This window comes from Cetorhinus maximus, chromosome 23, assembly GCF_964194155.1.
Source record: "Cetorhinus maximus chromosome 23, sCetMax3.hap1.1, whole genome shotgun sequence".
Taxonomy (NCBI): Eukaryota; Metazoa; Chordata; class Chondrichthyes; order Lamniformes; family Cetorhinidae; genus Cetorhinus; species Cetorhinus maximus.
The window spans coordinates 18,417,855-18,440,101 of record NC_135901.1 but is presented as its reverse complement, the minus strand read 5'-3'; the positions used below and the strand labels follow the sequence as shown (position 1 = coordinate 18,440,101).

General features: G+C 45.9%; 3 protein-coding genes across 6 annotated transcripts in view; 2 read left to right on the top strand and 1 right to left on the bottom strand.

Moving 5' to 3' along the window:
• Positions 1 to 21,860, top strand: part of LOC144697047 (uncharacterized) — a 288,147-nt gene extending 266,287 nt beyond the window's left edge. The window contains exons 1-2 of one of the 2 annotated variants that reach the window (XM_078568829.1): positions 18,040 to 18,105; positions 19,051 to 21,860. In XM_078568829.1, the coding sequence (XP_078424955.1) occupies positions 19,418 to 20,410 (993 nt within the window). In that variant the 5' untranslated portion in view covers positions 18,040 to 18,105; positions 19,051 to 19,417 and the 3' untranslated portion in view covers positions 20,411 to 21,860. Of the gene's footprint in view, positions 1 to 18,039; positions 18,106 to 19,050 lie in introns of those variants that run through there. The other variant, XM_078568830.1, reaches the window with a different exon arrangement.
• Positions 6,901 to 10,858, top strand: LOC144696957 (uncharacterized). Of its 2 annotated transcripts, none has more exons than XM_078568678.1 (2): positions 6,901 to 7,049; positions 8,218 to 10,858. In XM_078568678.1, the coding sequence occupies exon 2, from the start codon at positions 8,411 to 8,413 to the stop codon at positions 9,749 to 9,751; it is 1,341 nt and encodes a 446-aa protein (XP_078424804.1). In that variant the 5' UTR covers positions 6,901 to 7,049; positions 8,218 to 8,410; the 3' UTR covers positions 9,752 to 10,858. The 2 variants fall into 2 exon arrangements, with proteins under 2 accessions (XP_078424804.1, XP_078424802.1); XM_078568676.1 differs by having other exon boundaries at positions 6,921 to 7,227.
• LOC144697258 (uncharacterized) lies at positions 10,495 to 15,691 on the bottom strand. 2 transcript variants are annotated; one of them, XM_078569193.1, is made up of 3 exons: positions 15,623 to 15,691; positions 12,593 to 12,801; positions 10,495 to 12,561 (listed from the first exon to the last, which is right to left on the bottom strand). In XM_078569193.1, the coding sequence occupies exon 3, from the start codon at positions 12,342 to 12,344 to the stop codon at positions 11,772 to 11,774; it is 573 nt and encodes a 190-aa protein (XP_078425319.1). In that variant the 5' UTR covers positions 12,345 to 12,561; positions 12,593 to 12,801; positions 15,623 to 15,691; the 3' UTR covers positions 10,495 to 11,771. The 2 variants fall into 2 exon arrangements, with proteins under 2 accessions (XP_078425319.1, XP_078425318.1); XM_078569192.1 differs by having other exon boundaries at positions 10,495 to 12,801.
• Positions 21,861 to 22,247: the final 387 nt, after the last annotated feature.

The window sequence follows — 22,247 nt, the reverse complement described above, 5'->3', positions numbered from 1 at the left end:
GACATGTAGGTCAGACCAGATAATCCTTTCCTAAAGAGCATCAGTGAACCAGATGGTTTTTTTTACATCAATCATCATTAGACTTTTAATGCCAGATTTTTAATTGAATATATATTTCACCATCTGCCATGGTGGGATTCATACCCGGTGCTCAGAGCATTACCCTGGGTTTCTGGATTATTAGTCCAGTGACAATACCATTATGCCACTGTAGTTGGGGAGGATGAATCGAAGTCGATAGTTATCACATTTACTGCAAAAGGTTTTAATATTTATTCTTGGTGGCAGCTCAACGGTTTGGTTTGCTGATTCTGATAATTCTAGTAGCTTTAGTATGTTATCTACGGTAAGTAATCAAGAAATTGGGAAAACAATCTCGTAGTTTAGGAATAGCTGGGTTAGTCAGAAATCAGTTGTGAGGAATCAATAAGGATATTCTCTTCTCAAGGTGTGGCGATCTGTGAAAAAATTATCGAACATTATAGGAATAGCTCCCTCCCTCTCTCTCGCTTATGAAGAAAGATTCCATAGCAGCTTGCTGGGTGACAAACACAGGACAGACCTGTTCTCTCTGCCAAGGACATGTCTCTAGCACAGGCCCTGAAATGGAACATTTCTAACTCTGATATGATTCAATCTCATGACCCATACGTAAACCATTTGTCTGTGTATAGGTTCAAACAGGCTCTTTTTGGACAAGTAAGAGGTTTCAAGGTAATCCACACTCTGGCTTCAATACCCCCACACTCTGGCTTCAATACCCACACACTGGCTTCAACACCCACATACTGGCTTCAACACCCACACTCTGGCTTCAACACCCACACTCTGGCTTCAACACCCACACACTGGCTTCAACATCCACACTCTGGCTTCAACACCCACACTCTGGCATCAACACCCACACTCTGGCTTCAACACCCACACTCTGGCATCAACACTCACACACTGGCTTCAACACCCACACTCTGGCATCAACACCCACACTCTGGCTTCAAATCCTGAAACTCTGGCATCAACACCCACACTCTGGCTTCAATACCTCCACACACTGGTTTCAACACCCACACTCTGGCTTCAACACCCACACACTGGCTTCAACACCCACACACTGGCTTCAACACCCACACTCTGGCATCAACACCCACACTCTGGCTTCAATATCCCTACACTCTGGCATCAACACCCACACTCTGGCTTCAATATCTGCACACTCTGGCTTCAACATTCACACACTGGCTTCAACACCCACACTCTGGCTTCAACACCCACACACTGGCTTCAACACCCACACACTGGCTTCAACACCCACACTCTGGCATCAACACCCACACTCTGGCTTCAATATCCCTACACTCTGGCATCAACACCCACACTCTGGCTTCAATATCTGCACACTCTGGCTTCAACATCCACACACTGGCTTCAACACCCACACTCTGGCTTCAACATCCACACACTGGCTTCAACACCCACACTCTGGCTCACATCAGTGATATGTTCAGAGAAGATGACAGCCACCAGCTACAGAGACCAGCACTCACTCTGTGTCATCTGTTTGTCCCTAGGGACCGGTAAACCATTCTCATCTGTCACAGATCGTATGTTTTTTTCTGTCCATTATGCATCATTTTTAAACAGTTGCTTCTTAATAAACTAACTGAAAATCACATATGAGCTCGAGCCACTCTTTGGGTATTCTGTGACTCCTGGATCAAAAATCTTCCTGACCACTGCATGCAGTTCCGGTCACCATATTATAAGATAGATATTGAGGCTTGAGAGAGGTAGCAGAGAAGATTCACAATGATGATACTAGAAATGTGTAGGTTTATATATCAGGAAAGGATTGACAGACTGGGTCTCTTGAGAAATGAAGGCTCAGGGGGGATTTGATAGAGGTCTTTAAAATTATGAAAGGGTTTGATGGAGAGGATACAGAGAGAATGTTTCCACTTGTGGGGAAAAGAATGACTAGAGACCATCAACCTAAGATAGTCAATGTCAGGTAGAAAGAGGGATGAGGTCCTGCAAGCAGAATTTAGGGAGCTAGGAAGCAGATTAAAAAACAAGACCTCAAAGGTAGTAATCTCTGGATTACTTCCAGTGCCACTGGCTAGTGAGTATAGAAGTAGGAGGTTCATCCAGATGAATACGTGGCTGGAGAGATGGTGCAGGAGGGAGGGCTTTAGATTTCTGGGACATTGGGACCATTTCTGGGGGCGGTGGGACCTGTAAAAGGCAGACGGGTTGCATCTGGACCGGAATGGGACCAACATCCTTGCAGGGATAAAAACAAAAAGCTAAAAGCTACTGCAGACACTGGAAATCCAAAACAAAAACAGAATTATCTGGAAAAACTCAGCAGGTCTGGCAGCATCGGCGGAGAAGAAATCAGTTAACGTTTCGAGCCTTCATGGCCCTTTGGCAGAACTGAAGCATAGTTAGAAGAAGGGAGAAATATAAATTGGTTTAAGGTTGTGGGGGGGGGGGGGGCGGGGTGGTGGTGGGGGGAGAGAGACACATTGAGGGTGTGGTGATTGTGGAGATGAGCAGATAATCAAAAGATGTCACAGACAAAAGGGTCAAAGAGGTGTTTTGTCTGAGAAAAGTGCTAATTAAGAATGGAGGACAGGATATTCAAAGTACAGCTCTAGTGGGGGTGGGGTTAGCCTTTCCACCCCACCCCCACTAGAGCTGTACTTTGAATATCCTGTCCTCCATTCTTAATTAGCACTTTTCTCAGACAAAACACCTCTTTGACCCTTTTGTCTGTGACATCTTTTGATTATCTGCTCATCTCCACAATCACCACACCCTCAATGTGTCTCTCTCCCCCCACCAACCCCCGCGCCCCCCCCCCCCCCCCCAACCTTAAACCAATTTATATTTCTCCCTTCTTCTAACTATGCTTCAGTTCTGCCGAAGGGCCATGAAGGCTCGAAACGTTAACTGATTTCTTCTCCGCCGATGCTGCCAGACCTGCTGAGTTTTTCCAGGTAATTCTGTTTTTATCCTTGCAGGGAGGTTTGCTAGTGCTGTTGGGGAGGGCTTAAACTAACTTGGCAGGGGGATGTGATCCTGAGAGGAGGTTCAGCAGGGGGAGATGCACAGCCAAAATTAGAAGAGAGAGCAAGTGAGTTTGGAAGGAGTAGAAATTATAGGCCAGTTAAGGCACAAGAGAGTTTGGCAAGATTGGATGGTATTTATTTTAATGCAAGGGGTCTGACGAATAAGGCAGATGAGTTGAGGGCACAAATTAACACTTGGAAGTATGATGCCATTGCTGTCACAGAGACATAGTTGAGAGAGGGGCAGGATTGGCAGCTCAATATTCCAGGATATAGGGTCTTCAGGCGAGACAGGGAAGGAGGTAAAAGAGGAGGGGGTATCGCAATATTGATCAAGAAATCAATTACAGCAGTAAAGAGGGATGACATCTTAGAAGGCTCCTCAAATGAAGCCATATGGGTAGAACTGAAAAACAAAAAAGGAGCAATCAAATTGCTGGGAGTGTACTATCAGCCCCCAAACAGTCAGAAAGAAATAGGAGAGCAGATATGTAGACAAATTCCAGAGAAGTGTAAAAATAATAGGGTAGTAACAGTGGGGGATTTCAACTTCCCCAGCATTAACGGGGTTAGTCATAGTGTGATAGGTTTAGGAATTCTTAAAATGCATCCAGGAGACCTTTTTAAGCTAGTACGTAGAAGGTCCTACAAGAGAGGGGGCAGTCCTGGACTTTATTTCAGGAAATGAAGCTGGGCAAGTGGTAGAGGTATCAGTGGGGGAACATTTTTCAGATAGTGATCATAACTCCGTTAGATTCAAGGTTGTTATGGAAAAGGACAAGGACAGGCCAGAAATCAGAGTTCTAAATTGGGGGAAGGCCGATTTAAATAAGATCAGATATGATTTGGCCAGAGTGGACTGGGAACAGCTACTTTTAGGTAAATCTGCATCAGAGCAGTGGGACTCATTCAAGGAGGAAATAGGGAGAGTACAGTGCCAACATATTCAAGTAATGACAAAGGGTGGGACCAACAAATCCAGGGAACCCTGGATGTTGACGGATATACAGGATTGGATAAAGAGAAAAAGGGAGGCTTATGGCAGATAACAAGGGCTCAAAACAGCGGAAGCCCTTGAGTACAGAATGTGTAGGGGGGAACTTAGAAAGGAAATTGGGAGAGCAAAAAGGTGGCATGAAAAGAACATTGGCAGCTAAAATAAGGGAAAACCCAAAGTTATTTTTCAAGTACATTAAAGAGCAAGAAGATAACTAGACAAAGATTAAGGACCATAGTGGTAATTTGCGTGTGGAGCTGGAAGACATAGGTAGGGCTCTAAATGAATACTTTGTGTCGGTGTTCACAAGTGAGAGGGATGGCATGGGCATGGAAATCAGGCAGAAGGACTGTGATATAATTAAAGAAATTAGCATAGAAAGGGAGGAGGTTCTAAGTGGTCTGGCAGACCTAAAAGTAGATAAATCCCCAGGTCTGGATGAAATGTATCCCAGGTTGTTGAGTGAGGCAAGGAAGGAGATAGCAGGGGCATTGGCAATAATTTTCAATACCTCTCTGGCCACAGGAGAGGTGCCAGACGATTGGAGGTCAGCCAATGTGGTACCATTATTCAAGAAGGGAGGAAGGGATAAACCAGGGAACTACACACCAGTCAGTCTAACCTCAGTGGTGGGGAAACTATTGGAAGCAATTCTGAGGGACAGAATTAATCTACACTTGGAGAGGCAGGGATTAATCAAAGACATTCAGCATGGTTTTAATAAGGGGAGGTCATGTCTGACCAATTTGATTGAATTTTTCGAAGAGGTGACCAGGTATGTAGATGAGGGCAATGCATTTGACGTAATCTACTTGGACTTCAGCAAGGCTCTTGATAAATGATCCGCATGGGAGGCTGATAACGAAGGTAAGAGCCCATGGCAATTTGGCAAATTGGATCCAGAATTGGCTGCGAGGCAGGAAGCAGAGGTTGATGGTTGAGGGGTGTTTTTGTGACTGGATGCCTGTTGTTCAGTGGGGTTCCACAGGGATTAGTATTGGGTCCCTTGCTGTGTGTGGTATATATAAACAATTTAGACTTGAATGTAGGAGGGTAAGCTCGCAAATGACATGAAAATTGGTGGGGTGATAAATAGTGAGGAGGATAGCCTTAGATTACAGGAAGATATAGACGAGCTGGCCAGATGGGTTGATCAGTGGTAAACGGAATTTAATCCAGATAAGTGTGAAGTGATGCACTTGGGCAGGACAAACAATGCGCAATGAATGGTAAGACCCTGGGAAGTACCGAGGATCAGAAAGACCTCGGTGTGCATGTCCATGGGTCCGTTAAGATAGCAGGACAGGTAGATAATGTGGTTATGAAGGCATATGGGGTACTTGCCTTTATTAGCTGAGGCATAGAATATAAGAGCGGAGATGTTCTGCTGGAACTGTGTAAAATGCTGGTTACGCCACAGCTAGAGTATTGCGTGCCATTCTGGAATCTGCATTATAGGAAGGATGTGATTGCACTAGAGAGAGATTTCAGAGGAGATTTACCAGGATGTTGCCTGGGCTGGAGAGTTATTAGTTATGAGGAGAGATTGGATAGACTGGGGTTATTTTTCCTGGAGCATAGGAGATTCGGGGGGGCGACATGATTGAGGTGTATAAAATTATGAGGGGCATAGATAGGGTAGACAGGAAGGAACCTTTCCCCTTGGTGGAGGGATCAATAACCAGGGGGCATAGGTTTATGGTAAGGGGCAGGAGGTTTAGAGGGGATGTGAGGAAGAACTTTTTCACCCAGAGGGTGTTGGGAACCTGGAACTCACTGCCTGAAAAGGTGGCAGAGGCAGAAACCCTTGTAACATTTAAGAAGTATGCTTGCGATGCCATGACATACGAGGCTATGGGCCTAGTGCTGGAAAATGGGATTAGAATAGTTAGGTACTTGGTTGACCGGCACAGACTTGATGGGCCTAAGGGCCTTTTTCTGTGCTGTAGACCTCTATGACTCTATGAGTCACCAAGAAATCCAACAGGGAATTCAGAAGAAACATCTTCACTCAGAGAGTGGTGAGAATATGGAACTCACTACCACAGGGAATGGGTAAAGTGTATAGTACAGATGTCTTTCAGGGGAAGCTTGACAAGCATTTAAGATTTTTACGGCTCACCCAGGATTTTCTTCGAAAAGACTTGAACCAATAAGGCAACAGGAGATATTTTGATGGGTTTGAGAGTGTGTGTATGATGTCTGTGAGTGTGATTGCGATGTCTGTGAGTGTGATTGCTGCTTTTCATTAGCTGCAATGCACCTTCCTCTATCTGAGCAGATGATGTTGTGCATCTTAGAATCCCATCAAGTGATTTGAATGTTGGTTCATTTATTGAAACTATGGACTTTCCCCGTTCTGAGGATGGCATTGACGTTGGATTGATATCCAAAGTTGACTAATTTATTGCGGAAACACCTTCAACTGGAAATCAGTGAATTAAGAGGAAAGATCCCAGAGAGCGGTTCAGAACAGTGCACTGCGGGCGCAACAGCTCAATCACTAAACTGTAAATTCCTGAAACAATCCCTGCTGTCTGCCCTGAATGAATCCATTTCACTGACAAATGTTGAAATGTTTACTCCGCACCCACAGGGTTTCATCTGTCTAAAGCCACAAACAGAAAGGTCCAGTTTTCTCCTGGAGTTTGAGACAAATCAGCTTTGAAAATGATGCAGAGTTTCAGCCAATGAGGGAGATCCGGGCTCAGCCCCGCCCCTCGTTCACACTGGTTGGAGGACCATCCGTTGCTGCAGGGTCCTCCAACTCCGCCCCCTCGTCTTATTGGTCCGGAGCTGCCGTCAATCAGCCGGGCATTGTGATCTGGAGCATGCGCAGCACACGTATGAACGTGGTCATGTGGAAGCCCGTGAGAAACTGCTGGAGGAGCGGAAGGGATGGAGCCGGAGGGAAAGAGTAGGCCCCAAACCCGCCCTCCCCACAGTAACAAACAGAGGCAGTCGTGTCAAATGTAAAGCGGGTGAGAAACAGCCGAGTGCAGAATAGTAATGGAGCTGGTGGGTTTGTGCCAACCCTTCACACACCCCGGATGGAGGCCTCAAATCCCAGATAAGAAGCTCCCGCCTTCGTGGTTATAGCGAAAAATAGCGATTGTTCCTCGGTCACAGGCCCGAGTTAACTGTCGCCATCTTAATAAGGTCAATATTCAGCATGGCGCATGCGCAGTCATCCCTGTCCCTGTCAGCAGGAGAGAATGTTGTGATTTTCTATCCTGGACTGACAGGGATGGATTTGGAAACTCCTTTCACAGGGGGTTAGAAGGGGAGAATTTGCACACAGCAAACTCAAACCAAAAATGAGGTTCATCTCTTTTGATATAGGTTTTTAAAATTCTGAATGGGGTGGCCTATGCAATACTAGGAGCCTTCTTCAGTTCTCTGCCCAAAGGCAGCTCCGACTGGCAGCCTCACAATCTCCACCACCGGTAGGGGAAGGAGGCAGGTCCAGAAACCCCAGCCGGAATGGGGATTTAATCCTGTGCTGTTGGTACCAATCAGATCCACATCAGTCATCCAGCTGCCCATGGAATCCATGTTGTTGTGGCAACAGACACTTCGACATGCACGTTGTCACCTGGAGCTATGGATAGTGATGGGAGAGGTTCCAATTTCTTTCCATCTCATGCAGCTGACCAGAAATCTCTCCCATTGTTATTGTCTGCCATTGTTATATGTTGGCTGGACTTACAGGTTGACATTCAATCTGTTTGGCTGAATAATAAATGCACCACCCTTGGCCATCAAGTCCTGGGGTGGGACTTGAACCTGGAGCTTCAAGCTCAGAGGCAGGGACACTTCCACTGCACCACAACCTCCTGAAAACACAATAGAGACTAATAAATTCAATAGGGAAATAGGAGATCTTTCTTTCCTCAGGCAGTAGTTAAAATGTGGAACTCACTAACACTGGAAGTGGTTGACACAAATAACTTAAGATGCTTTCAAAAGGAAACTAGATGAGAACATGAGATAAAAGTGATTCAAAAGATAAGCTGAAAGGCTGAGATGAGGTTGGCAGAACAGCAGGAGACTCGTGTGGATTGCAAACTCTCGCAGCGACTGGATGGGCCAAATGGCCTGTTTGTTTAATGTATATTATGTGTTATTCATTGTAAACTTATCTTACAGGGTGTTAGAAGAGGAGGATTTGCAGTCAGGAAAAACAAACTAAACCTCATGTCAAAATCTGAAAGTCACTCAATTCATCAGGATCTGAAGATTTGTACATCTGAAGGGATTTAATTGACCATCTCAGCTGGAAACTGGTGAGAGGCCATTCACCTGCTCCTCCTGAGTGAAGGGATTGATACAGCTGGTAAACATGCTGACACGACAGCGCGCTCGCAATAGTGAGAGTCCGTTCACCTGCTCCGTGTGTGGGAGGAAATTCATGTGTTCATCCAACCTGCTGGCACACCAGCTCGATCACGTTGATGAGGATCCTCTTCAATGCTCTGACTCTGAAAAAAGCTTTGAAACCTCTGAGGAATTGGTCCAACACCAGCGAATTCACACTGATGAGAGGCCGTTCAGCTGCTCCCACTGTGGGAAGAGGTTCAGGCTGTCCTCCCGCCTTGCGGAGCACCAGCTCCTTCACACACACGAGAGGCCGTTCAGCTGCTCTCACTGTGGGGAGTCGTTCAGCGAGTCAGTGCACCTCACTGAGCACCAGCGAGTTCACACCAAGGACAGGCCATTCAGCTGCTCCCAGTGTGGGAAGAGATTCACTCAGTCCTCCCATTACACTGAGCACCAATTGGTTCACTCAGAAAAGAGACCTTTTAAATGTACTGAATGTGAGAAGACCTTTAAAAGAAGCATTAATCTGCTGAGACACCAGTGCATTCACACTGGGGAGAGGCCATTCCTCTGCTCGGTGTGTGGGAAGAGATTCACTCATTCATTCCACCTTATGATACATAAGCGAGTTCACACTGGAGAGAGACCATTCACCTGCTCCCTGTGTGGGAAGGGATACAGTCGGTCATCTGATCTTATGATACACAAGCGATTTCACACTGGGGAGAGACCGTTCAGCTGCTCCGAGTGTGGGAAGGGATTCACTCGTTCAACCCACCTTTCAATGCACAAGCGAATTCACACTGGGGAGAGACCATTCCCTTGCTCTGTGTGTGGGAAGAGATTCACTCAGTCATCCACCCTGCTAACACACAAGCGAGTTCACACCGGGGAGAGGCCGTTCACCTGCTTCGTGTGTGGGAAGAGCTTCCCTCGTTTGAGCCACGTGTTGGTACACGAGCGCGTTCACACAGGGGAGAGGCCGTACATTTGCCCCATGTGCGGGAGAGGATTTACTTGTTTACACCACCTGCTGAGACACCAGCCTGTTCACACCGGGGAGAGGGCATTCATGTGCTCCGTGTGTGGAAAATGTTTCACTGAGTCGTCCAGCCTGCAGAGACACCAACGCATCCACACTGGGGAGAGACCGTTCACCTGCTCTGTGTGTGGGAAGAAATTTGTTCAGTCATTTGATCTGGTGAGACACGAGCGAGTTCACACCAGGAAGAGGCTGCTCACCTGCTCCGTGTGTGAGAAGAGATTTACTCGCTCATCCAGCCTGCTGAAACACCAGCAACTTCACATGTCACCGACAAAGTTGGATTGTGTTGTTGCTGCTGAGGACCATGTTCAGGACTGAACCTTTTCTCCTTTCTAACTCCAGATTATTTCAATTCTCAGACCTTCAGTTACTCTCAAGGACAATTCCCAGCTCCCCATACCTTCCAAAGTATTTTCCCTAGCCTTGGGATCCAGGTAAGGTATCGGTGGCACAGGTGGGATCACTAAACACAAAACCCAATCTATTAATCACTTTCAGGTACTGGAATTAGTGTGTGTCCCACAGCATCTCTCTCACCTTTGAACATCGCACCTGTAAAGGAGGTTTAAATTTAAATCCTCATAAACTCAACAGGAATCAGCAGGCTGATGAGACCCTGTTAAACTGTTAGTGTGCTCCTGTACTGCTCTGTATTTTGCCTGTAATGGAAAATGCCTGAATCCTTTGTCCCAGTGGAACCTTTGCTGTTATGAAATGTGGGAGAATATTAATGAGTCTCTCATCGTTGCCCATGTCTGCTGCAATTGTGTAGAAAGGGGATGTGTAGAAGAGCTGGTCTTCGTATGGAGATGTGAACCAAGGAAATGGTATCTGTGTGTGATAGTAACACAGCCTTGTGCTCACACCCAGAACAATGCACAGATATCCTTGTGGTTATGGTTTGAGCAAGGTCAGATCATGGATGTAGTGAACAAGTTAATTATAAATATCTCCAGTGTAGCTGCAGGTTTTTTGATCAGAGCTGGGGAGAAGAGAGCTCTGAATCCACTGTATTATCTGTTCTCTGGATCGGGTAACTACATTTTTTCAATATAACAGTGTTTTATTCAAGAAGTACATTCACAGCTCAAAGACTGAATTGTAACTTACAGCAAGAAAATTCATAAAATTTAATATAGATATATAATCTAGTTAAAAACATGGGGAATATGTGACAATCTGTCATAACAAAAATCGGCAAACAAATGCAACAGGTAACAGGGAAGTGGTGGACGAGATATTAGAAGAAGGAATATTGAATTAAAATTATATTAAAATTACAGACCAATCCACAATTCCTATATTACAGGCTCTGAAGTATATAAATGATGACATTTATAATTACTTCATTGAGGACCAGAACCATGTAAGGAATTACTCTGTCTGTATGATTGCAGTGCTGTTAATAAAGTCAGGAAAAGACAATCTGATGTTGTGAACTTGATTATCTGGTGTCTGAAACCACAAGATTCAATATTTAGAGTCAACAAGATGAACAAGGAAACACATCACGGCCCAATATTCCAGCTCGATATTCACAGGAGAAAGTCTGTTATTGAACACCTCGAGTGGACAGAACAGAGGAAGATCCCAACTGTAAGAAACCCTCCAATCATTTGTAAATATCTTTCAAATGTCAACAGGTTCCAACTGTCAGTTTCCATTACATCGAAGTCAATGGAAGGTGAGACAGCGGTTGAAGGTTCCATATTGAAATGCAAATTCTTGTTGTTATTGCCTTACATTGATAGACTCAAGAATATCACACAAACATTTTAAATCCTCGTACCATAATTATCTTAGTCATTTTCAGATTGGAAACTTAAACCTGCTGTTTCACTCTCAATCAGGAACATATCACAGTTTTACACCAATCTCTAATTTGACAGCACGTTTCCAGCATTCACCGTTGTTCTTCCTGACTCTAAACCCAGTTGTAAAGGAGCTTTCTGTTCTGTGTCTAGGAGCTCTGAATCATGGAAGAGAGTGGCTGGGACACATTTCTTACACACCTCAGGATTAACCCATAAGTTCAGTCCTGGATGTGATTAACAGCAGCAATAAGGACACAACACAAACCCAGTCGTCACTAATGGACTTGTTGAAGTCTCAGCAGGTGGGATGAATCAGTGATTCCTTTCCCACACATGGAGCAGGTGAATGGCCTCTCCCCTGTGTGAACTCGCTGGTATTGCAGCAGGGTGAATGCCTGAGAGAATCCTTCCCACACACAGAGCAGATGAACGGCCTCTCTCCAGTGTGAGTGTGTTGGTGTCTCAGCAGATCACTGCTGTTTTTAAAGCTCTCCTCACAGTTAGAACATTTAAAAGTTCTTGTATCAGAGTGAACTCGCTGGTGTCTCAGGAGGTTGGATGAATGAGTGAATCCCTTCCCACACACAGCAGATGAATGGCCTTTCCCCAGTGTGAACCCGCTGATGTATTGTGAGATCAGATGATGTCTTGAACCCAGTCCCACATTGACAGCATCTGAATGGTCTCTCGTCAGTGTGAACACGTTGATGGTGCATCAGTTCCCTGGAACTTTTATTGCACTTTTTGCAATCTGGGCACTTAAAAAGTCTCTCATCAGAGTGAACTGGCTGGTGTTTCAGCAGGGTGGATGAATCGGCAAATCCCTTCCCACACTTGTGGCAGGTGAACGGCCTCTCCCCAGTGTGAACTCGCTGGTGTGTCAGTAGGTTGGAAGAACTGGTAAATCCCTTCCCACACTCTGAGCAGGTGAAGGGCCTCTCCCCAGTGTGAATCCGCTGGTGTTTCAGCAGGGTGGGTAACCTAGTGAATCCCTTCCCACATTCAGAGCAAGGGAATGGTCTCTCCCCAGTGTGATTTCTCTGGTGTGTACGTAGGCTGGATAACTGAGTGAATCCCTTCCCACACTCGGAACACATGAACGGCCTCTCCCCAGTGTGAATGCGTTGATGAATTTCCAGGTCAGATGGGTAATTGAATCCCTTCCCACAGTCCCCACATTTTCACGGTTTCTCCACGACATGGGGGTCCTTGTGTCTCTCCAGGTTGGATGATCAGTTGAAGTCTCATTCACACAGAAGATGTGTATGGTTTCTCCCCACTGTGAATGGTGTGCTGTTTTTTCAGGCTGTGTAACTGGTTAAAGCTCTTTCCACAGTCACTTCACTGGAATGCTCTCACTTGGATGTGCGTGTCTCGGTGATTTTCCAGTCACACTGATGTTTGAAATCTTTTCCCACAAACAGAACAGACAAACATTTCTCTTTTCACATTAAAAGGCTGATGATATTCAAGTCCTGATGAATCGAAAGACTCAGATCTTGAAATGATGTTTGGTTTGAGTTTCCTTTTTGCCAATCCTCACCTAACAATACCCTGTAAAAAGAGTTCACAAAAGTCATTATGTCAGTCCAGGATAGAAATTCAGAACAGACAATTCAAGTTTCTGTGTAACATGTTTTCCCTCAAAGCTGTAAATCCCCATCCCACACCCCGTCTTCCCTGTGCAGATTCCAGTTAAGTTTCTGTCCTCCATTCCCAATTTTCTCCCTCCCTCTCCTCTGGCTGGGTCCAGTTCTCCAGCTCTTGTGTGCAAACTGAGAATAAAAATCAATTAATAAATAATTTTCTCTCCTGGTCACTGGGACCCTGAAGCCCTTATTACCCAATGTCCCCTCACCAAGATGGCCAGGGATGCACCCGGCTGGCTGAACAAGGCCTGCCCTCCTCTCTCAAATGGCAACCTGGGTAACCTGGGCATGTCACCAGGAAGGGAGCCCCACCTCCCATGTCTGCCTATTTCTTAGGCAATCGATCTGGATCAAGGATGACTTGTTTCCACTCTGGTTTGATGGGTTCTGAAATGGCTTATAAGTCCAATGCCTGATCTACAGACACTGCTACATGCAGGACAGGTAGTGCCTAAAGGGTTGGGTAGATGGGTGGTTTGGAGGTTTGTGCACTCTCTGAATTGCCTCAACTTCACCTCTGTGTGTTCCTGACCAAGTTTCTCTATGTATTCGATGTCTTCCCAAATGAGCCTTCTCCGTTTTAATCAGTCACAATCCAGGGTCTCCCATGAGTTGGTGGGGATATCTGATCTCTTCATGGGTGTGTTAAGGAGATTACTAAAGTGTTTCTGCTGACCTCCTGAGAGTCTCCTGCTGTGACTTGAGTTCTGAGTACAGCAGTTGCTTTAGGTGTCTGGTGTCAGGAATACGAACAACATGTCCCGCCCAGCAGAGCTGGTTTAGAGTGATCATCGCCTCAGTGATGAGCAAGTTGGCTTGGGAGAGGACGCTGCTGTTGGACCGCCTTTCTTGCCACTGGATTTGGAGGATCTTGTGAAGGCACCGCTGGTGGGACTTCTCCAGTGCTCTGAGGTGCGTGATGTAGGCTGTCCAAGTCTCCGAAGCCTTTAGGAGCACGGGGATCACTGCTACCCGGTAAACCAGGGTCTGAGTCTCGGGTTTGACATCCTGGTCCTCAAATACTCTGTTCATCATTCGGCTGAAGGCTGAGCTGGAACATTAGAGGTGGTGATGAATTTTGTCGTCTCTGTCTGCCTTCATCAAAAGGAGGCTCTCAAGATACAAAAAATGGTCCATATTTCGAGGGTTCACCATTGTTCTTCAGCGACAGAGTGGGGAGTGGGGTGGGGGTGCTGGTAGGTAGTGAAACCCACAAGATAATGTGGGGAGATCCAACAACGCATGGACACCAACATGTGTGGTTTCCTCAGCGCTATCAAGACAATCTATGACCCAAGCACTCAAGGGCCAACCTCCCTGAGAGCCAAACATGGAGGGAGCTCATCAAGGACAGAGAGTCAGCCAGTGCTCACTGGAGAGAATATTCTGAAGAGCTCCTCAACCAAGACACTGCCTTTGACTTGAATGTCCTCAACTCCACTCCTCAATAACCTGTCTGGCTCAGCCTCAGTGCTGCCATGTCCAGCACGAAAATGAAAAAACATTTGACAGTTGAAAACAACAAGACTTCTAGAGCGGATGGAATCCCTGCTGTAATTCTGAAACATGGTGGTGTTACACTCTTGGCACGGCTGCACAACCTCATATCCCTCTTCAGCGAAGAGGAGTCCATGTTGGGGAATCTCTGGGACACTGCGATTGTGACTATATTCAGGAAGGGAGATAAGTTCATTTGCAGAAATTACAGAAGAGTCTCCCTGCTGCCTGCCACAGGGAAGGTCATTGCAAGGATCCTCCTCAATCACCTTCTCTTAATGGCCAAAGAGCCCCTTCCAGGTTCACAGTGTGGTTTCCCCCATCGAAAGGCACCACAAACATGATCCTTACTGTGTGGCAAACCCAAGAAAATTGCAAGGAACAGCACCAACTGCTGTACTTGACCTTTTCTGTCCTCACAAAAGCCTTTTACACAGTCAAACTGTGACGTTTTATCCCGTATCCTCCTCAAATTTGCCACCATTTCTGCCTACTCCACAATGATATGAAAGCCATGAACCTCATCAACAGAACCACCACAGAATGTATCTCAGTGAAGACTGGGATCAGACAAGGCTGTGTCATTGCACCAACTCTCTTCTCCATTTTCCTCTCTGCATTTCACCTTGAGCAAATTACACATGGGCTTGGAGATAATCTACAGAGCAGACGGGAAACCTACACCACCTTCAAAACAAAACCAGAATTAGTCCAAGCTCAGACATTGAGCTCCAGTGTGCCGATACCAGATTTCTATGTTAAATCCTTCCAACTGCCTTGATTCCATGATCGTTAATACTCTCTTGCCTCACAAACGTCCGGCAATCTGTGCTATTTATTTTCAATTGTCTGAATCTCAACAGAATTCCAGATTTCCACTATATTTTCTGTGAAGTGATTTCTGACATTGTTCCTGAACAGCCGAGTCTCAGTTACACAAATAAATATCACTGATTTGTACATTTAAATGGTAACAATTATTTTACTCTTAACTAGATATGCAACAAAATTTCAAAGAAATATAATTTTAGTAAAATACGGTGGATGCTGGAAATCTGAAATAAAAACAGAAAGTTCTGGAAATCCTCAGCAGGTTTGGCAGCTTCTGTGACGAGAGAGAAACAGATTTAACATTTCCAATCCAATATGATTCTTCTTCAGAACTGAGTATTTTCAACATTCTGATTTCATTTTAAACACATAATTGATGTAAACTTTATTGTCCTTACAGGTATCTGGATGTAAATCTGATTTCAGACCTTCCTCTGAACAGTTTTCAAACTGACTCCAGCTCATTGATAAAAACAAAAAACTGCGGATGCTGGAACTCATTTCCGTGGAACCCACGGAACTCATTTTTCGTTATCTGGACTCCCTTCTCTCTCCCCTTGTCCAGTCCCTTCCCACCTACATCCGTGATTCCTCTGACACCTTACGTCACATCAACAATTTCCAGTTCCCTGGCCCCAACCGCTTCCTCTTCACCATGGACGTCCAATCCCTCTACACCTCCATCTCCCACCAGGATGGTCTGAGGGCCCTTAGCTTCTTCCTTGAACAGAGGCCCGAACAATCCCCATCCACCACTACTTTCCTCCATCTGGCTGAACTTGTTCTCACACTGAACAATTTCTCCTTTAACTCCTCTCACTTCCTCCAAATGAAAGGTGTGGCTCTGGGTACCTGCATGGGCCCCAGCTATGCCTGTCTCTTTATGGGGTATGTGGAACATTCCTTGTTCCAGTCCTACTCTGGCCTCCTCCCACAACTCTTTCTCCGGTACATCAATGATTACTTCGGTGCTGCTTCACGCTCTCATCGGGACCTGGAAAAATTTATTAATTTTGCTTCCAATCTTCACCCCTCCATCATTTTCACATGGTCCATCTCTGACACTTCCCTTCCCTTCCTTGACCTCTCTGTCTCAATTTCTGGTGATAGACTGTCCACCAATATCCATTACAAGCCTACCGACTCCCACAGCTACCTCCACTACAGCTCCTCACACCCCGCTTCCTGTAAGGACTCCATCCCATTCTCTCAGTTCCTTCGCCTCCGTCGCATCTGTTCTGATGATGGTACCTTCAAAAACAGTTCCTCTGACATGTCCTCCTTCTTCCTTAACCGAAGTTTTCCACCCACGGTCGTTGACAGGGCCCTCAACCGTGTCCGGCCCATCTCCCGCGCATCCGCCCTTACGCCTTCTCCTCCCTCCCAGAAACATAATAGGGTCCCTCTTGTCCTCACTTATCACCCCACCAGCCTCCGCATTAAAAGGAACATTCTCTGCCATTTCTGCCAACTCCAGCATGATGCCACCACCAAACACATCTTCCCTTCACCCCCCCTGGTGGCATTCCGTAGGGATCGTTCCCTCCGGGACACCCTGGTCCACTCCTCCATCACCCCCTACTCCTCAACCCCCACCTATGGCACCTCCCCATGCCCACGCAAAAGATGCAACACCTGCCCCTTCACTTCCTCTCTCCTCACCGTCCAAGGGCCCAAACACTCCTTTCAAGTGAAGCAGCATTTCACTTGCATTTCCCCTAACTTAGTCTACTGCATTCGTTGCTGCCAATGCAGTCTCCTCTACATTGGAGAGACCAAATGTAAACTGGGCGACCGCTTTGCAGAACACCTGCAGTCTGTCCGCAAGAAAGACCCAAACCTCCCTGTCGCTTGCCATTTTAACACTCCACCCTGCTCTCTTGCCCACATGTCTGTCCTTGGCTTGCTGCATTGTTCCAGTGAAGCCCAACGCAAACTGGAGGAACAGCACCTCATCTTCCGACTAGGCACTTTACAGCCTTCCGGACTGAATATTGAATTCAACAACTTTAGATCTTGAACGCCCTCCTCCATCCCCACCCCCTTTCCATTTCTTCCCCCTCCCTTTTGTTTTTTCCAATAATTTATATAGATTTTTCTTTTCCCACCTATTTCCATTATTTTTAAATCTATACCTTTAATGCCCTGTTAGTCTTATTTCACCCCACTAGAGCTATCTGTACCTTGCGTGTCCTGCCATCCATTCTTAATTAGCACACTCTTTTAGATAATATCACCACCTTCAACACCTCTTTGTTCCTTTGTCTGTGACATCTTTTGATTATCTGCTCCTATCACTGCTTGCTTGTCCCTACAACCACACCGCACCCCTCCAACTTCTCTCCCCCCACCCACCCCGAACTTAAACCAGCTTATATTTCACCCCTCTCCTAATATTACTCAGTTCTGTTGAAGGGTCATGAGGACTCGAAACGTCAACTCTTTTCTTCTCCGCTGATGTTGCCAGACCTGCTGAGTTTTTCCAGCTAATTCTGTTTTTGTTTTGACTCCAGCTCATTGTCCATTCCTTCACTAAAGACCCGGATGGAAAACAGTCAGCACAAGATGGCGGCGGACGGTTGCCCGGGTAACCCGGGCCTGTCACCGGGCAGGAAGCCCCGTCTTCATTCATCCATTCCCTCACCAAGATGGCCGCCCCTGCGCCCGGCTCCTTGAACGGGACTCGCCTTCCTCTCCCAAGATGGCCGCGACCAGTGAGCCCGCTCCCAGTGCGCAGGTGCAGTTTGGGTGTGCGCTCTGAGCATGCTCAGTGTCAGTCATGGTGACAGAGTGAGGAGGAGCGGACGGTTCGGGAGGAGATTGTGAGCACAGGGTAGGAATGGAAACCGCGGCTGGACTAGGAACAGGATCAACTTCTGGGGTAGGCCCCAGGCCCCGTGTTGACAGGCCCGGAGGGGGGGGGGGGAGGGAGCGATGGAGCCGGCGGCTGGACGGGGAGGATTTGGAAACACTTTGTGGATCCACAAAGCGGCCGCTCAGTTAGTGGTTAATGGAGATCAGAAACCCAGAGTCAGAGTGTCGAACCCCACATTGGGTGGTTGTTCTATTAAATATCGTTATTTATTATTTATTTACTGAAGAATATGTTCATATGTATTTAAAAATTAGTCATTTTATGGCATCTGTGAAAAGACCTATTAAAATACAATCCCCTGATGTGTTTCTGATGAGAATTTGACTGACAGGATTTTGGGGAACAGTCAATCCTAACATGATTGTGTTTTAATTTACTCCCTGATACCAGATTTCAGCTTGTATTTCAAAACTTAATTTAGAATGTCAGTCCAGCAGCAAATGGTAAAATGAGATATAAGACACCAGCTGCACTTAAAAGCGACTCTCGCTTTCCACGACTCACACTGTCTTTGTGTTGATGCAGGAAGTACTTCCTCTGGTGTTGTAGCACAAATAAATGCAGCCTTTCTCAGGAACAGGCTCAACAGGCGGTTGTCATGTTTCAGCGGCAAGCAGAGTACACGGGTGGCCATTGTGGTAATGCAACACAGAGTGGGTGGGACTTCGGGGTCCTGTGACCAGGAGAGAAAATTATTGATTCTTGATTTGACTCTCCCTCTACACATGGGCTGGCAAACTGGACTCAGCCAGAGTGGGGGTCAGGGGGTGTGGAGACTGGGAGTGCAGCCATGAAATGGTGGAGATGGTGCGATGAGTTTGGATTTCAGCCCAGGGAGGAGGGAGAGTGTGTGGGACGAGGATTTACAGCTTTTGGGTAAACGAGAGGACAAATGTTCCATACAAAGTAGAATTGTCTGTTCTGAATTAGTTTTGTGAACTCCTTTTCCAGGGTATTTGAAGAGGAAGATTTACAGGCAGGAAACTCAAACTAAACTTCACGTCAAGATCTGACAGAGCCACATGCTTCATCATGACCTAAATATCATTGGCTTTTGACTGTGGAAAGAGAAATATTTCCCTGTTCTGTCTGTGGAAGAAGATTTCAAAATTCAGTACGAGTAAAAAAGCACCAAGAGACACACATATACCTGAGTGAGAGTGTTCCAGGCACTGACTGTGGAAAGAGCTTTAACCAGTTATCCTGCCTGAAAAAACATCACACCATTCACAGTGGGGAGAAACCGTACATGTGTTCTGTTTGTGGATGAGGCTTCAACTGATTGTCCAACCTGAAGAGACACAAGAGAACCGGCACCATGGAGAAACCATGGAAATGTGGGGACTGTGGGAAAGGATTCAATTATCCATCCCGACTGGAAATCCATAAACGCAATCACATTGGGGCTGGCACCCTGGAGAAACCGTGGAAATGTGAGGAATGTGGGAAAGGATTCAATTATCCATACCTGCTGGAAATCCATCGACGCAGTCACACTGGGGAGAAGCCATTCACCTGCTCTGAGTGTGGGAAAGGATTCACTTTGTCATCCCACCTGCTGTCACACCAAAGTATTCACACTGAGGAGAGACCTTTCAGCTGCACTTACTGTAAAAAGAAGTTCTCGTGTTCATCTAACCTCAACGCACATCAGCGAGTTCATACTAGGGAGAGGCCATTCACCTGCTCCTTGTGTGGGAAGGATTTCGCTGGGCCATCCGGTCTTTGGTCACACCAGCGAATTCACACAGGAGAGAAGCCGTTCACCTGTTCTGTGTGTGGGAAGGGATTTACTCTTTCATCTAACCTGCTGTCACATCAGCGAGTTCATACTGAGGAGAGACCATTCAGCTGCACTTACTGTGGAAAAAGATTCAGGTCTTCATCCAACCTCAATGCACACAAGCGAGTTCACACGGGGGAGAGGCCATTCACCTGCTCTGTGTGTGGGAAGGATTTCACAAATTCATCCAGCCTTCTGTCACACCAGCGAATTCACACTGAGGATAAGCCATTCAGCTGTACTCACTGTGGAAAGAGTTTCAGGCAGTTATCAATTCTCACTGCTCACCAACGCACTCACACTGGGGAGAGACCATTCACCTGCTCCGTGTGTGGGAAGGGATTCACTCAGTCCGGCAGCCTGCATTTACACAAACTCACTCACACTGGGGAGAGGCCGTTCACCTGCTCTGAGTGTGGGAAGGGATACACTCGGTCATCCCACCTGCTAACACACCAGCGAGTTCACAAGTGTCTGCAGGGGTTGGATTCTGGTGTTATTGCTCCTGTTAATAACACCCAGGACTGATAGTCTGACAATATTAGGTTTGTTTCTGCTGATGTTAACAACCCCTATAATTAGCTGGAGTTTAATATTCTGGACCTGTTGCTGATTTTCAGGGCTGCGATGCCCCTTTTCAAAAGCAGCACCTGTGATATTTCGTTTTAATTCAAGAACTCTTAACTGGAACTTGTTTATAATAACTCTATGAACTTTTACTTCAATCCTAAATTGATTTTTGGTACAAAATCTACAATTCAGTGTCTGAAAAGTTCCACTGATTAACATCTCCAATTAGAAAGTGCTGATTAATCCTTGCTGACGATTCTTACTGACTTACACATTCTTCTCAGTGACACCTCCATTATGACATTAAGTTATCAAGGAACATAAAACAACATACAGTTCTTTGGTAATGCAAAACTTAAATATTTCTGAAAAGGGAGACATGTTGCCGAAGGTTTTCATCTTGTACTGATAAGGACAAACACAAGAATGCCAAATTTCAAATGATCACAGCAACATCGACTACAGGGTAAACCGGTGCTGATTGGTTGGCAAGTGAACTATGATTGGCTGAGGCGTTGCCATGGAGAAATCAACATGAATCTATAGGTTCCCCAACTTCTGGGTTATTCAAAAAAGGTGCAAGGCTTGAAAACATTCCTTTGGTTTGTAGGGAGTGGGTCGCTGCATATGAATGTATGTCACTTCTAGAAAACAGAAATGAGCCATGTTACAAGCTTGACTGATTACCTTAAATTGGTTGTTAGTGTAGCTATTAGCACACTCTGGATTGTTCAGCAGGTGTTGTCCAATGGTGGAATCACATCTAACAGTAGACGTGTTTTTGGTTTTGCAAACGCGAGCTGGTACTCTACCTATTAGGGAGAAGCGAAGTAACATGCTGTTTGATTCAATCAGTCAATCACTGGGATGTACGTCCTTCATACCTGGCACTGCACTGGCACTGAAATTCATACAATATTGCTCAGTTATGTAGTTGGTAGAACCTCTTTTTGGACTGATGCCCACATCCTGTTAGTGCTAGTCAGAGTAGAAGTAGCAGGATATATCGGATTAATACGTGGCTGAAGAGATGGTGTGAGGGGGAGGGTTTCAGATTCCTGGGACATTGGGACCGATTCTGGGGGAGGTGAGACCAGTACAAACTAGACGGGTTACACCTGGGCAGGACCGGGACTGATGTCCTAGGGGGAATATTTGCTTGAGTGGTTGGGGAGGGTTTAAACTACAATGGCAGGGGGATGGGAACCTATGCAAGCAGTCAGAGGAGGGAGAATCAAGAACAAGAACAAAATACAGAAAGGGGAATAAGAAAAGTGATAGGCAGAGAAATCAAGGGCAAGAATCAAACAGGGCCTCAGTGAAAAATAGTGGGAACGGGACAAGTAATGTTAAAAAGACAAGTCTTAAGGCTTTGTGCCTTAACGCGAGGAGCATTCGCAATAAAGTGGGTGAATTAACTGCGCAAATAGATGTATAAAGGTATGATACAGTTGGGATTATGGAGACATGGCTGCAGGGTGACCAGGGTTGGGAACTGAACATCCAGGGGTATTCAGTATTTAGGAAGGTCAGCCAAAAAGGAATAGGCGGTGGATTTGCAATGCTGGTTAAAGAGGAAATTAACGCAATAATGAGGAAATATATTAGCTCTGATGATGTGGAATCTGTATGAGTAGAGCTGAGAAACACTAAGGGGCAAAAAACGTTAGTGGGGGTTGTATATAGACCCACAAACTGTAATGGTGATGTTGGGAATGGCATTAAACAGGAAATTAGAGATGCATGCAACAAAGGAACATCTGTAATTATGGGTGACTTTAATCTGGATATAGAT